This window comes from Oncorhynchus gorbuscha, linkage group LG11 (genome assembly GCF_021184085.1).
Source record: "Oncorhynchus gorbuscha isolate QuinsamMale2020 ecotype Even-year linkage group LG11, OgorEven_v1.0, whole genome shotgun sequence".
NCBI lineage: Eukaryota > Metazoa > Chordata > Actinopteri > Salmoniformes > Salmonidae > Oncorhynchus > Oncorhynchus gorbuscha.
Window position 1 is genome coordinate 29,181,952 of NC_060183.1, and position 12,494 is coordinate 29,194,445.

Genomic DNA, 12,494 nt, shown 5'->3' on the forward strand with positions numbered 1-12,494 from the left:
CTTTATCATGATCATGGATTGAAGTTTCAATGTGAGGGGAAATCTGCCCTTTTGAACCCACTTAAAACCAGTGCCCCCTAATCACCCGACACCCCACAAGACCGAGGCTTTTGGAGAGTTGCCTAGCTTATGATGAATACAATGCTGCCTTGTAATTGTGCTTTTATGAAAGAGGATATGACTCACTTGGCCATTGTTGAGACAGAGGTTTTTCTCAAGGCCCACAACCTCTCCCCTGGGGCAAGTACATGTCAGAGCTCACTCATGCTGTCAAACACTGGATGCGTACTTTGTTTACATGGCATGGTAGAGCCATATTTACACATCCAATCTGGACAAGACTAAATTATGGTGTGATTGACTGGTGTTGTTTAGAATAAAATATAAATAGAATACTATCTTCTTTTGCAATACATAGAAACGCCATGTTTTGGGGTTTTATCTCTTCGGACACATTGACTGTTGTCACTCAACAAAACCACAAAACAAAGATATGTGGTTTGCGCAGCCATTACTTCTACTTCATGGAAATAGATGAGTTCTGTTCTATTTTGAGTTTTTCTTCTTTAATCAGCCTAACATCTGTTATTTTACAGGGACATTACTAGTGTCTCTCAGACACTGGCTTATTGAGAGAGCTTCTCTGTGCCTTTTAGCTTTGCATGTTCCTACATGCTCTCCAGCCATGGTGCAACTTAGTTTTTGAATTACCATAAGGTAAAGGATAATTAAAATAAATAAAAATGTTTTGCATGTCTTTGGGTGAGTTCACTGTTCCCTAATAGGGGTGATAATATCTTCAGTATGACTCACGACTTTGATTTTTCTTCTCCTTGTTCGGTTGAAATAACAAAGTCGGCTTCCAAACAAAGCAGGCTCTTTGTTTTCGATCTGCACGATCAAGCTTTAGTGTGTTATTCAAAACTCCTTTTATAGGTAGTGAGAGTGTAATACAGAGTGGACTCTGGGATGACTTTGTGAATTACGTCAGCCTATTCAGAGGCCCGAAATCAACATTGAAACCTCAAGGGAAATGTTGCCTTCATTAGGAGATTTATAAGCCTATGTTTGGGATTGATATTGGATGAGTTAGAAATCAATGGCGGCATGAGTTTTCGATGCCCCAGAGACCATCTACTCAGCTCCGGTCGGGGAGAATCCCAGGGTAGTGAGTTATGAAGCGAGATGAATTAGCAGGCTAACTGATTTTTATCTGGTGCTCAAACAAAGGAGACTCCGTAATACAGTGCTCTAACTGGCCCAGCACCAAGAAGAGCAGTGATCACCAACCCCAAGATCCCTTTTGCAGTCAAAAAGCAAGCGGAGATCTACCTCTCCGATTTAAAAAAATAAATAAACACGTAAATGAATCATGACTTTAAAATTTTAACATTAACCTAATAAAAACAGTTCTGTAGGAATGAGGTTTGTGCAGTAGGACTAATACATGATCACAGCATATTGGCTATATGCCTGGCCTGGGCTGCCAATATTATTATTCTCAGGCAATAGTATATTTCCAAACTTGAGCTTTGATAACAAAATGGGTAAGTTGGTGTCGTGCTCGTGAGGCACAGCGGAGCATAAATTCAAATAATACTTTATTTTTGCTCGACTGATGGAACCTGCATCTGATATTCATGGTGCTTTCAAGACAACTGTGAACTTTGAATTCGAGTTGTACCTCATCCACATCTGCCTCGTGCACAAATTCACATGGTTCCTTTGACCAGATAAAGTGAAATATTCCTTGATATTAAAATGGACATGACGAGCTGCTAATAATGGTAATAAAAATACAGGCCTATCAATACACTTGGCTACTCATTAATTGCAGCGCCAGTGGAAGTAGGGAGAAGTGTGTTTTTATGTTTTGCAATAGTGTTGAATTAAAAACTCACTCATAAACACCGCCGATATTTGCTGTATTCTTTGACAATCTCTCTCTGGTCATGGTTATACAATCTTGCGTAGGCTAGTACCAAACTTTGCTGTGGCTGGGGTCGTGGAAGCTAATGGCACGGTGATTGGAGCTATGCACAGTAAGCGCACTCGATTTAGCCACAAATCTCCCGGTCTGCCAGGTAGGCAGAGTTTGTATTTTTGTATGGTATTCGACCGGTTAGCGACCGCTGAAGTAGAGCCTTCTTTATGATCAAGAAAATCCTATTTTGTTTTCCCGAATATTCCATCAAAAGTTGGAGCAAGTTTGTAAACTCATAAAGCCAAATAACCGCAGGGATTCCGCTTGTCCTTACATCATCACAGGCTAGAATGAAACATTGAGCAGGGAGGGGAAGGTGCACTGCTTCAAATTGATTTCGCTTTTATTATGCGACAGTGCCTCCATAAAGTATTCATACCCCTTGACTAATTTCACATTTTGTTACAGCATGAAGTCAAAATGTATGCATTTTCCCCCACACATCTACACACAATACCTCATAATGACAGTGAGAACATGTTTTTAGCAAATTTGTTAAACATTTTAAGTATAGAAATGTCAAATTAAATGAGTATTCACACCAGAGTCAATACTTTGTTGAAGCGTCTTTGGCAGTGGTTACAGCTTTGAGTAGTCTCGGGTGTGTGTGGATCAGATTTGCACATCTGGATTTAGGAATTTTCTCCCATTCTTCCTTGCAGAGTTTCTCAAGCTCTGTTAAGTTAGATGGGGAGCGGCAGTGAACAGCAAGTCTTTCCACAGATTTTCAATGGGATTCAAGTCTTAGATTTGGCTGGGCCACTCAAGGACTTTCTTGTTCTGAAACCATTCCAGCGTTGCTTTGGCTGTATATTTGGCGTCATTGTCCTGTTGGAACCTAAATCTTCACCCCGGTCGATGGTCGTTTGCACTCTGAAGCAGGTTCTCGTCAAGGATTTGCCTGTATTTGGTTCCATTCATTGTTCCCTCTCAATACCAGTCTCCTTGTTCCTGCAGCTGAAAAGCATCATCATAGCATCATGCTGCCACCACCATGCTTCACAGTAGGGATGGCGTTAGATGGGTGATGAGCTGTGCCTGGTTTTCTCCAGGTATAGTGCTTTGCATTTAGGCCAAAGAGTAACATTTTTGTCCCTTCATTCAGACCACATTTTGTTTTGCCTTATGGAGTCCATCACGTGCCTTTTTCCAAACTCCAGGTCTTCTGTCATGTGAAAACATGTTTTCAATTTTTCATTATGGGGTTATGTGTGTAGATTGGTGAGAGAATCTATAATTCATTCTGAATTCAGGCCGTAACACAACAATATGTGGAATAAGTAAAGGGGTGTCAATACTTTTCTGAAGGCACTGTAGGTCACTGAATGGCTGGTTGTAGTGAATGTCTCTTTGTAGCTAGAACCTGGCAGCAAATCCTACACAAGGTCAGCTAATAGTTTAGTTTTCATCCAGCAGATTTTCACAGTATGGGTTTATTCGGCTGATGTCTTCAAGCTGTTCCAGTGGAGGTATTGTGGTCCTCATTGTTCCAACAACAGTTTGATAGGTGGAGGAGGGTGAGGTCAAGGTGAAGTTAGACACACATGCTTACACACACACACACACACACACACACACACACACACACACACACACACACACACACACACACACACACACACACACACACACACACACACACACACACACACACACACACACACACACACACACACACACACACACAGATTTGTTGAGTAATATTTCCCAGTCTTATTTTTTAGTGAAGGGGAGTGTGTGTAATTTCTTGGTCCACTATTTGGCTCTGCTGGTGGTTGGTGTATATTGGGAGATTTATGAACCCCTGTCACCATTACAGAAATGGTCTCCCCAAGACTGAGCTAATTTACTCTAGTAGTGCAAGGAATTGCCAGGGACCTCGCGGTATGATATCACTGTACCTAGGTGACGATACGCTATGTATTGCGATTCTCATGATACTCATTATTCTATATATGTATTGTGATTCGATGTTCCAAATATGTTGCTCAACATACAGTATAGTATGTCTGCTGCAGAGGGACAAGAGAGCCATGAAAAAACCAGTTTTGATCAGTCTTGGAAATAAAAGTTCTGAGAACAAATGGGCTCCCAATTTAAAAAGATGGCGAATGAGCTATGAAGGAAAAATACTAGAAGTTTTGGTGTGGGTACAGCAAAGTAGTGCAAAAATTATATTGTGATATTGTCAATACGGTATATTGTCAAAAATAATATCCCAATATGTAACTATCGATTTTCCAATATTCTACTGCCTGACACCCACCTCTCCTGTTCTCCCCCTTCCATCCACTATCTTCTCCCTTCTGCAACCCCTCTCCCTTTCTCTTCTCCTCTCTCATCCCACCTACTTTCTTCTGACTCCCCCTTCCCCTCTTGCACAACCCTACCCCCACATTTTCTTCCCCCCTCTTTCTTCTCTCCTGTAGAGTCCTTGCCTCTCTACTCTCCCCCTCTCTCTATTACCCTGACTAAGCGCTATTGAATGTGCAATCCCAGATGTGCTAAATTACTCCTTGCCCCTTTACTGTAGGGATCCCAGAGTGTTACGTTAACCCCCAGCCCCTGTCCCCACTTATATAAACATACCTCCACATACCCATTACTTTCTCTCCAGCTCCTGGGGTGTTTTTGTGCTTTGCGTATAGTGTTCTGGGCATGCCGATGGTTCACTTGGTTGTGTGGATTTTTACTGGTGTGAGTTTATTTGCGTCTGTAATTGTGGAACGTCTCTTAAGCCAAGTGGCTTTTGCTGTTTTTGTAAGCCTGTGCAGTGCTTGCCGTAGTAAACATGGAATGATTTGTAGCGTTGGATGCCATTCAAGTCCAGATTAAGCAAGGATATTTGCCTCCAGTTAACTGAATGTTGAGAAACTGTAGATTGAGAATTTCTATTGGATGGCTGTTTTCCCACTCTTTTTCTGATTCTCTCTCCTCTCTCTCTCCCTCTCCCTTTTCCTCTATGTGAGGGGATTAAATATCCTTGAGAGGTTATGTGAGAGTCTCGGTGCGGCAGTCTGCTGTGAGGCCTGTATTGTCTTTGAGCTGAGTTGGCTGACTTCACTCTCACCGGGGGTTCATTAGCTGGGGTTGAGCTAGGCAGGGTTGGGCTCTTGTTTATCCAGGCAGTTACATCCAGTTCCCATTGCACCCTTGCAGAGACTATCTTAATGGCCCAGTCCTGGTGATTTTGTTAAGTGTTTGGAAGTCTCACATAGCCTTTTCGCTTGTTGCAATACAAACGTTGTCTTTCTTGATTTGTTTCAACAGTGAGATGATTTTAATGACGTGGTCCATCATCCTTCGAGGGGAGACCAACTGCAAAACCATCAACGTCTGAACAACTCTTGTGACTCCTCTTGTGACTCCTGGTGTCCAGTGGAGAGGAGGCTCCTCAACCCCCCGGATATTGAGTGAAGCGAGAGGACTTAAAAAGAGGCACCTAAAAAATGGATGCCGTAGACACCATCCAGAACTCTGCCTTGGAGACCAAAGCTGAGCGCATCGCCCGCTACAAAGCCGAGAGGAGGAGAGAGCTGGCGGAGCGTTACGGAAACACTGAGGAAGTCAGCTCTAAATACACCAGGAGGGAAAGGAAAGCTGGTGAGACTTCTGAGAAAGAGAAGCCGGAGAACAGAAGCTCCAAGTCCGAGCAGACGTTATCTAGCCGGGCCTCCAGGAGTAGGATGGAAGACCGCGAAGAGTCTGTTGACAGCGAGTCCTCCCAGGAGACCGGGGGGGATGAGGAGGCCCAACTGGATACAGCTGCCCCCTCAAAGCCTGCTGCCACCAAGAGGATTAACTCTAATCACAGGTGAGTCCAGTCAATTCCCCTTGTCCACTCCTGGCTCTTTTGCAGCCTCCACCCGCCTGGTTTCAATTGACAGTTGTTCTGCCAGAGTGTTGGACGTTGCTATAGGGGCCTTTGGTGCACCCTGTCTGGAGACTAATCTAAGGGGAAAGCTGCCAATGTCAGTGGTTCATCACCATACACCCCTCCTTATAAGAGATCAGGATAGGTTAGTCATGCTGCTATCATATCACTCCTTTTTGGAGGGAACCATTCTGGAATGTCCAGGGATGGACAAATTCAGTCAGTTGGGAAATGGCACATATGCCAAATGCTTTTGCTGAGACATGTTTTGCTGCATGTTATGACATCTTAGCTTCTTGTTATGGTTCAATTTACAGCTATTCATCGGAATGGGAGTGTTTTAGCCTTTTCGAGAATAAAAAAACATGGAAATGCTGCATAGGGAGTGGAGATTTGGGAGCAAAACTCATTCGCTGCCAACATTGTCCTGATGTCTGCACATGTATGAAGCAAAACATGTCCTTTCCTCCATTTGGGATCTTTTCCCTGTAATCATCCCAAATATTCTGCCTAGTGTGCATAAGCCTGTTGGCTCCTGACAAGCAGCTTGAGGGGATGAGTGTAGAAGAGGAGGGGGAGATGGACAGACTGAAAGAGGAGAGAATGAGTGAGAGTACGGGGTTGAATTTGAATGAGTTAGAACATGCACCATAGTTTGTGCCAAAGCTTCCAGCCCTGTCCTTATTGAAATAGATAAGTCTGACTGCTCGTCAGATCTTATCATCTCCTTACTACATGTTGATTAGGAAAGGCATGCACTCATTGTATTATGTTGCAATGCCCTCCCGGAAGACCTGTGGCATTTTACATGTTTCTACACATGCAGTCAAAGTGTAGTTATGCGGAGATATTAAGCTTGAGGGTGTTGTCGCGCTTGCGGGTCACTTAAAAGTCTTAGCGCACATTCTGACCTAATCTCCAAGTCTCTTTGTGGCCCATGCTGTTGAATCAAATCAAATTTTACTTGTCACATGTGCCGAATACTACAGTGAAATGCTTACTTTCAAGCCCTTAACCAACAATGCAGTTAAGAAATTCTCCCCTCTCCCCCCCCAAAAAAAATAATTAGTAAGAGCTAAGAATAACATAATTAAAGAGCAGCAGTAAAATAACAATAGCGGGGTTATATACAGGGTGTACCGGTACAGAGTTAATGTGCAGGGGCAATATGTACATGTAGGTAGAGTTAAAGTGACTGCATAGATAATAACAGAGAGTAGCAGCAGCGTAGAAGAGGGGGTGCAATGCAAACAGTCTGGGTTGCCATTTGATTAGCTGTTCAGGAGTCTTATGGTTTGGAGGTAGAAGCTGTTGAGAAGCCTCTTGAACCTAGACTTGGCGCTCCAGTACTGCTTGCCGTGCGGTAGCAGATTAGTCTATGACTAGAGTGGCTGGAGTCTGACAATTTTTAGGGCCTTCCTCTGACACCGCCTGGTGTCTTAGTGTGCTTGGACCATGCTAGTTTGTTGGTGATGTGGAACTTGAAGCTCTCAACCTGCTCCACTACAGCCCCGTCGACGAGAATAGGGGCGTGCTCGGTTCTCCTTTTCCTGTAGTCTACGATCATCTCCTTTGTCTTGACCACGTTGAATGAGAGGTTGTTGTCCTTGCCCCACATGGTTAGGTCTCTGACCTCCTCCCTATAGGCTGTCTCATCATTGTCGGTGATCATCGGCAAACTTAATGATGGTGTTTGAGTCTGTACGGCAAGGCACGACGTGTGAACAGGGAGTACAGGAGGGGACTGAGCATGCACTCCTGAGGGGCACCCGTGTTGAGGATCAGCGTGGCGGATGTGTTGTTACCTACCCTTACCACCTGGGGGCGGCCCGTCAGGAAGTCAAGGATCCTGTCGCTTAGTGATGAGTTTTGAGGGCACTATGGTGTTGAATGCTGAGCAGTATTCAATTTTTTTTTTTTCACATATGTGTTCCTTTTGTCCAGGTGTGAAAGGGGAGTGTGTAGTGCAATAGAGATTACATCATCTGTGGATCTGTTGGTGCGGTATGCAAATTGGGCAGCTGTGCAGCTCTCGGCTGTGCTTCCCTTTTTGTAGTCTGTAATAGTTTGCATTCCCTGACACATCAGATGAGTGTCGGAGCCAGTGTATTATGATTAGATCTTAGTCCTGTGTTGACGCTTTGCCTGTTTGATGTTTCGTTTGAGGACATAGCGGGATTTCTTATAAGCATCTGGGTTAGAGACCCGCTCCTTAAAGCAGCAGTTCTACCATTTAGCTCAGTGCTAATGTTGCCTGTAATCCATGGCTTTTGGTTGGGGTATGTACGTACAGTCATTATGGGGACAACGTCCTCAATGCACTTGTTGTTAAAGCCAGTGACTGATGTGGTGTACTCAATGCCATTGGAAGAATTCCGGAACATATTCCAGTGCGACACCGTAACATTGTTGTTTTTGTGTGCGGGTGTTAAGTAAGGCAGGTATGTTGTTGTTGTTCAGGTATGCTCAGATGTTAGGGTCAGGCTGGTTTGCACACATTCACTGAACCCTCTGACTGTGGTTGTCTAAAAGTGGAATGGTTTAAAGGAAGCCATTAGTTATCTTATCTGGTCTGGAGTAGAAGGTGAAAGACGGACCATGCTTTATTTTTGTGTAGGTGGTAGGGCTAACCACATTTAGTTGACTGGTCGATTGTTTGGTAGATAGGCTGTTGGTGGACCAATTTTTTTTTTTTTTTTGTCGAGCAGTGGCAATATAAACAGAAATGTATGCCATACGAGGCTTATTCATATGAGTCTTATTCACGCCTGTCTGAGAGGACTAATCCATTGCGGAAGCGGGATGGTACACTAGTATCACCAGTAGTACATTTAGCCTACCCTTAATTTCTAATCTATAATGCTTGTTTGGTTATGGTCATTTCTGTTAATGCCTTCAATATATTATTATTACAGTCTTACCGTTGTCATTGTAGGAGTGGACATGATGTTTGCGGAGCGCACAACCTAGGATACAGTTGTGAGAAAGTTTTGGTTGATTTCATTCCATTTACCAGTTGTCAATTTATTAATTGTCTTTTGTTTGGCGCACTCCTGTCAATCTTGAGTAATGCCACGTACCTGATTTACACATAGAAGTAGGCCTAGTCTACCTGGCCTGCGTGCAAATGTAGACTTATAAATGTGCCCATTTGGGGATCTGATACTATTTCTGATTGTCTTAACTCACCATCACTGTGGAGCTTTTTTCTTTGCCTCAAATATAATATTTTAAAAAACAATCTTTTTTTTAATATATATATTTTTTTACATCTATTGAGAATGACAATAGGTCCTCAGTGTAGCCTATGTGAAAAATATTTCCATCTCTCTCCCTTTAGATAACCACTCGGAATGAAAGGGGGGAAAAATCATGCTCTGACGTCAAAAAATACCTGATTTACTTATCCCTTGTGCAAATAGCCTACAGCTGTGTCTGTCTGTCAAGAGCTCACTGCAGTGTGAGGGCCCTGAATTTTTTATACAATGTTGCAAGTCTGCTAGCACAATGTTACAATGATACAATGTTTCAGTTTCTTTGCTGTGATTTATAGGATATTTATTTTTATAAGCATATTTTCCACCTGCGGGCTGCAATGTTTGCGGGAGGTGGAGATCGGGAACAGGTTTATTCTTCTACTGGTTAGGCTATATTGATCTTTGGCTCCCTCTTTAGTCTTTTCTGTGTCTTCATTTTTTTTTATTTGCAGTGCTTAAAGCATCAGAAAAGCTCAGTAGCCTACAAACAGGTTGTGTCTATATAAGGAAAAATACATGTTTAAATTTTTTTACTAATCGATTGGTCGAAAGAACAGATGACTCTCGGTCTACCAATATTTTTCTTGTTGTCTGGTATAGCCTAGTGGGGTGGGTGATCAAACCTCTCTTCCTCGGCCAAGTGTTGTTTTGTGTCTGGTATAGCCTAGTGGGGTGGGTGATCAAACCTCTCTTCCTCGGCCAAGTGTTGTTTTGTGTCTGGTATAGCCTAGTGGGGTGGGTGATCAAACCTCTCTTCCTCGGCCAAGTGTTGTTTTGTGCTATGTAAACTCATGCCGTGCTTGTAGTAAACACCAGTAATTGTGGTGTTGGGAGTGATTCAGTTCCAGATTAACCAAAGACTCTGGCCTCCAGGCTTGGCGGTAAACCGTATTTTACTTTATTGATGCATGGACAGGTTTGGATTTTTACTTTACCTTACATAACGCTATTTCAATGTTTTGTTTGTTAAATATAACATAAATGTAATAATAGGCCGGACTGTATGATGACATTCAAAATGATGGCAATCAAACATTCGTACCGCCAGTAAAAGACTGCTAACAGTTGAGAACTGCCAATTTTCTTGCAAGAGCTTCAGGCGTGCAAATACATACTTTTTTGCCATTAATATTGCCTGTGAGGCTGCACTGTTGCCAAAAGCACCCTAGAAATCGGCACAATGCCCCTTGTGGCAAAAATAAGATCTGCCAATGAATCCATTGAAAATAATTGGTCATAGAGAATAATTATTCAGATAAAGGAAAAGTGACTTTTTCCACAAAATAGAGGCATACAAAGACCAAACAAATGTGGTACACTGGAAATGATAACTAATTTGTGAAGGAAATGTTGTGAAATCCAAAGTTGTGCTATAAATATTAATTGGCTATGTTATAGCTAATTCGTTAACAATACATATTGGTACATTACTAGCTTAAACATGATTAGTGGGTGATGACGATTTCAGAACCAAAGTGGGGGGATAGAAAACAGGATACATTTTTACCCCATAATCTAGTGGTTAGGGGGATGGTAGATGCCTAGTTTCCCTTATGGCTCAGCTCAGGTACCTGCATAGTACATACAACATTATATATATATATATATTACACACACACTGAAACTCTTTGTGAAAGCTCAGAGGCTCAGCAGATTTGAATTTATAATGTAAAATGAATGTGTTTATGCAACATGTTATCACGAAATCTTTTCAAACTAAAACATATCGTTCCTGTATATTATCGGAGCTCATGTATCTAGATGCCTATTGAATTGTCTTGAAATGGAAAGATGCACATCCCAAGTATGTCATTATTTATGTCTGTAGGCCTAATATGTTGACAAGACAAAACTATCTGCAAAGTAGCAGGCAGGTCACCTCTTTGGGACTTCCTGAAGCAGTGGAAGAAGAGGATCTAGTAACCTCAAAGATCTGGGCCCATTTTCACAGGGTTTGTGTTGCTGAATCAATTTAGCCTTTCAGATTATAATGAACAGGGAGGGCCTGATTTGACTAATCTTGAGAATATTTTCGAATACGGGCTCAGTAGTATTGTCCCCCCCCCGAGATAATACACAGCATGCTCAGTCACAAATTAGCCTAATTTTCAAAAATCATTGGGTACTGCTGGATCCTCACTAGTAAAACCCATCTGGAATAAAATGGACCTTTCATGCATGTTCAGGGCAATAATGAATTATTGAACATTATCCAATTTGCATTCCATTTCGTTATCTAAAGACGCCCCCTCCCTTTTCATTCACTAGGCCAGGGCTCTCCAACCCTGTTCCCGGAGAGCTACTGTCTTGTACGTTCTCCAGGAACAGGGTTGGAGAGCCATGCACTAGGCCCTTTTGTACTAACACAATTATCAGTCAGGCTTTGTGACGGTTATCGAAGATGGTGTCTTTCTGGTAGCTGAGAGCATCACAATCTCTGCGTGATCCTTAGAGACAAGTGTTTGAGTACCCCCGACAGCACACATTTTGTTTGTATCCCTGGACAAGCACACCTGCTGCCTGCTGTTGGGGTTACTTGAGGACCAGAGTTGGGGAAACACTGAAATAAGTGTTTGATTTATGACTTCTTTGGTTCACTCTGGCTGTCTGTTTTTCTTCACATTTTTTTCCTACTTCCCCTCATCTTTCATTCTGTCATTCTTTATTTTTTTCTTCTCCTTTTTCTTCTTGTTCTTCTCTGTTTGGACTCTAGCATGGACACGCTGCATGTCGTGGCCCCTCCCCTTCACCCGCCAGTCAAGCCAGGGGCGGGGTCAACCGCGCGTCGCCGACCCCTCCGGTTGCTAAGGGGGGTGTCTGACGGGAGCCGCATGGCTAGCGGTCGTTTTCGGACGCAGCCGGTGACCGCCAGCGACGTCACAGCGAGTCAATGGTAGGGTTCAAGGAAGAGCCACTAGTCCACCGAGCTCAAGTGTAGAGACGCATAACATATAGCATAGCTGTGTGTTTGTGTGCAAGGGCATGCAACCAGTTGCTAAATCAGTTAGTTTTAGTGAAAAAAGCTTTCCTTGCTGTGGTCAATTTACTTAGATACCAGCCTCGTTGTTGTTGCAGTGTACTGTTTTGTGGCTCAGCATCACCCTCTATTCCACTGTGCCCTTTTCCCCATTACCCAGCTTTCCCCTCCAGGCTCTTTTTGTGTTAAAATCAGCTCCTTCCTTGTGTTACATCATCATCCGTCCCCACATCAGCTGCTTTCCATCCATATTTAAAGGCCATTACTTATAGATGAACATCTGTCTTCAAATGGTTCAGCTTCGCTGTTATTATGGGTAGTGATGTGGCTATAGGTGTGCATGGATACACAATGTGAGCAGTCTTTCTAACATCTGTGTATTAATGTTGAATTGAAAATTGA

The 12,494-nt window shown here is 42.9% G+C and overlaps 1 protein-coding gene across 3 annotated transcripts in view; it reads left to right on the forward strand.

Annotated features, from left to right (window-relative positions):
- The window catches only part of LOC124048461 (supervillin-like), a 72,444-nt gene that overhangs the window by 32,052 nt on the left and 27,898 nt on the right, over positions 1 to 12,494 (forward strand). For 2 of the 3 annotated variants that reach the window (XM_046369286.1, XM_046369287.1), the window contains exons 2-3: positions 5,255 to 5,798; positions 11,829 to 12,008. In XM_046369286.1, the coding sequence (XP_046225242.1) occupies positions 5,434 to 5,798; positions 11,829 to 12,008 (545 nt within the window). In that variant the 5' untranslated portion in view covers positions 5,255 to 5,433. The remainder of the gene's footprint in view (positions 1 to 5,254; positions 5,799 to 11,828; positions 12,009 to 12,494) is intronic. The other variant, XM_046369288.1, reaches the window with a different exon arrangement.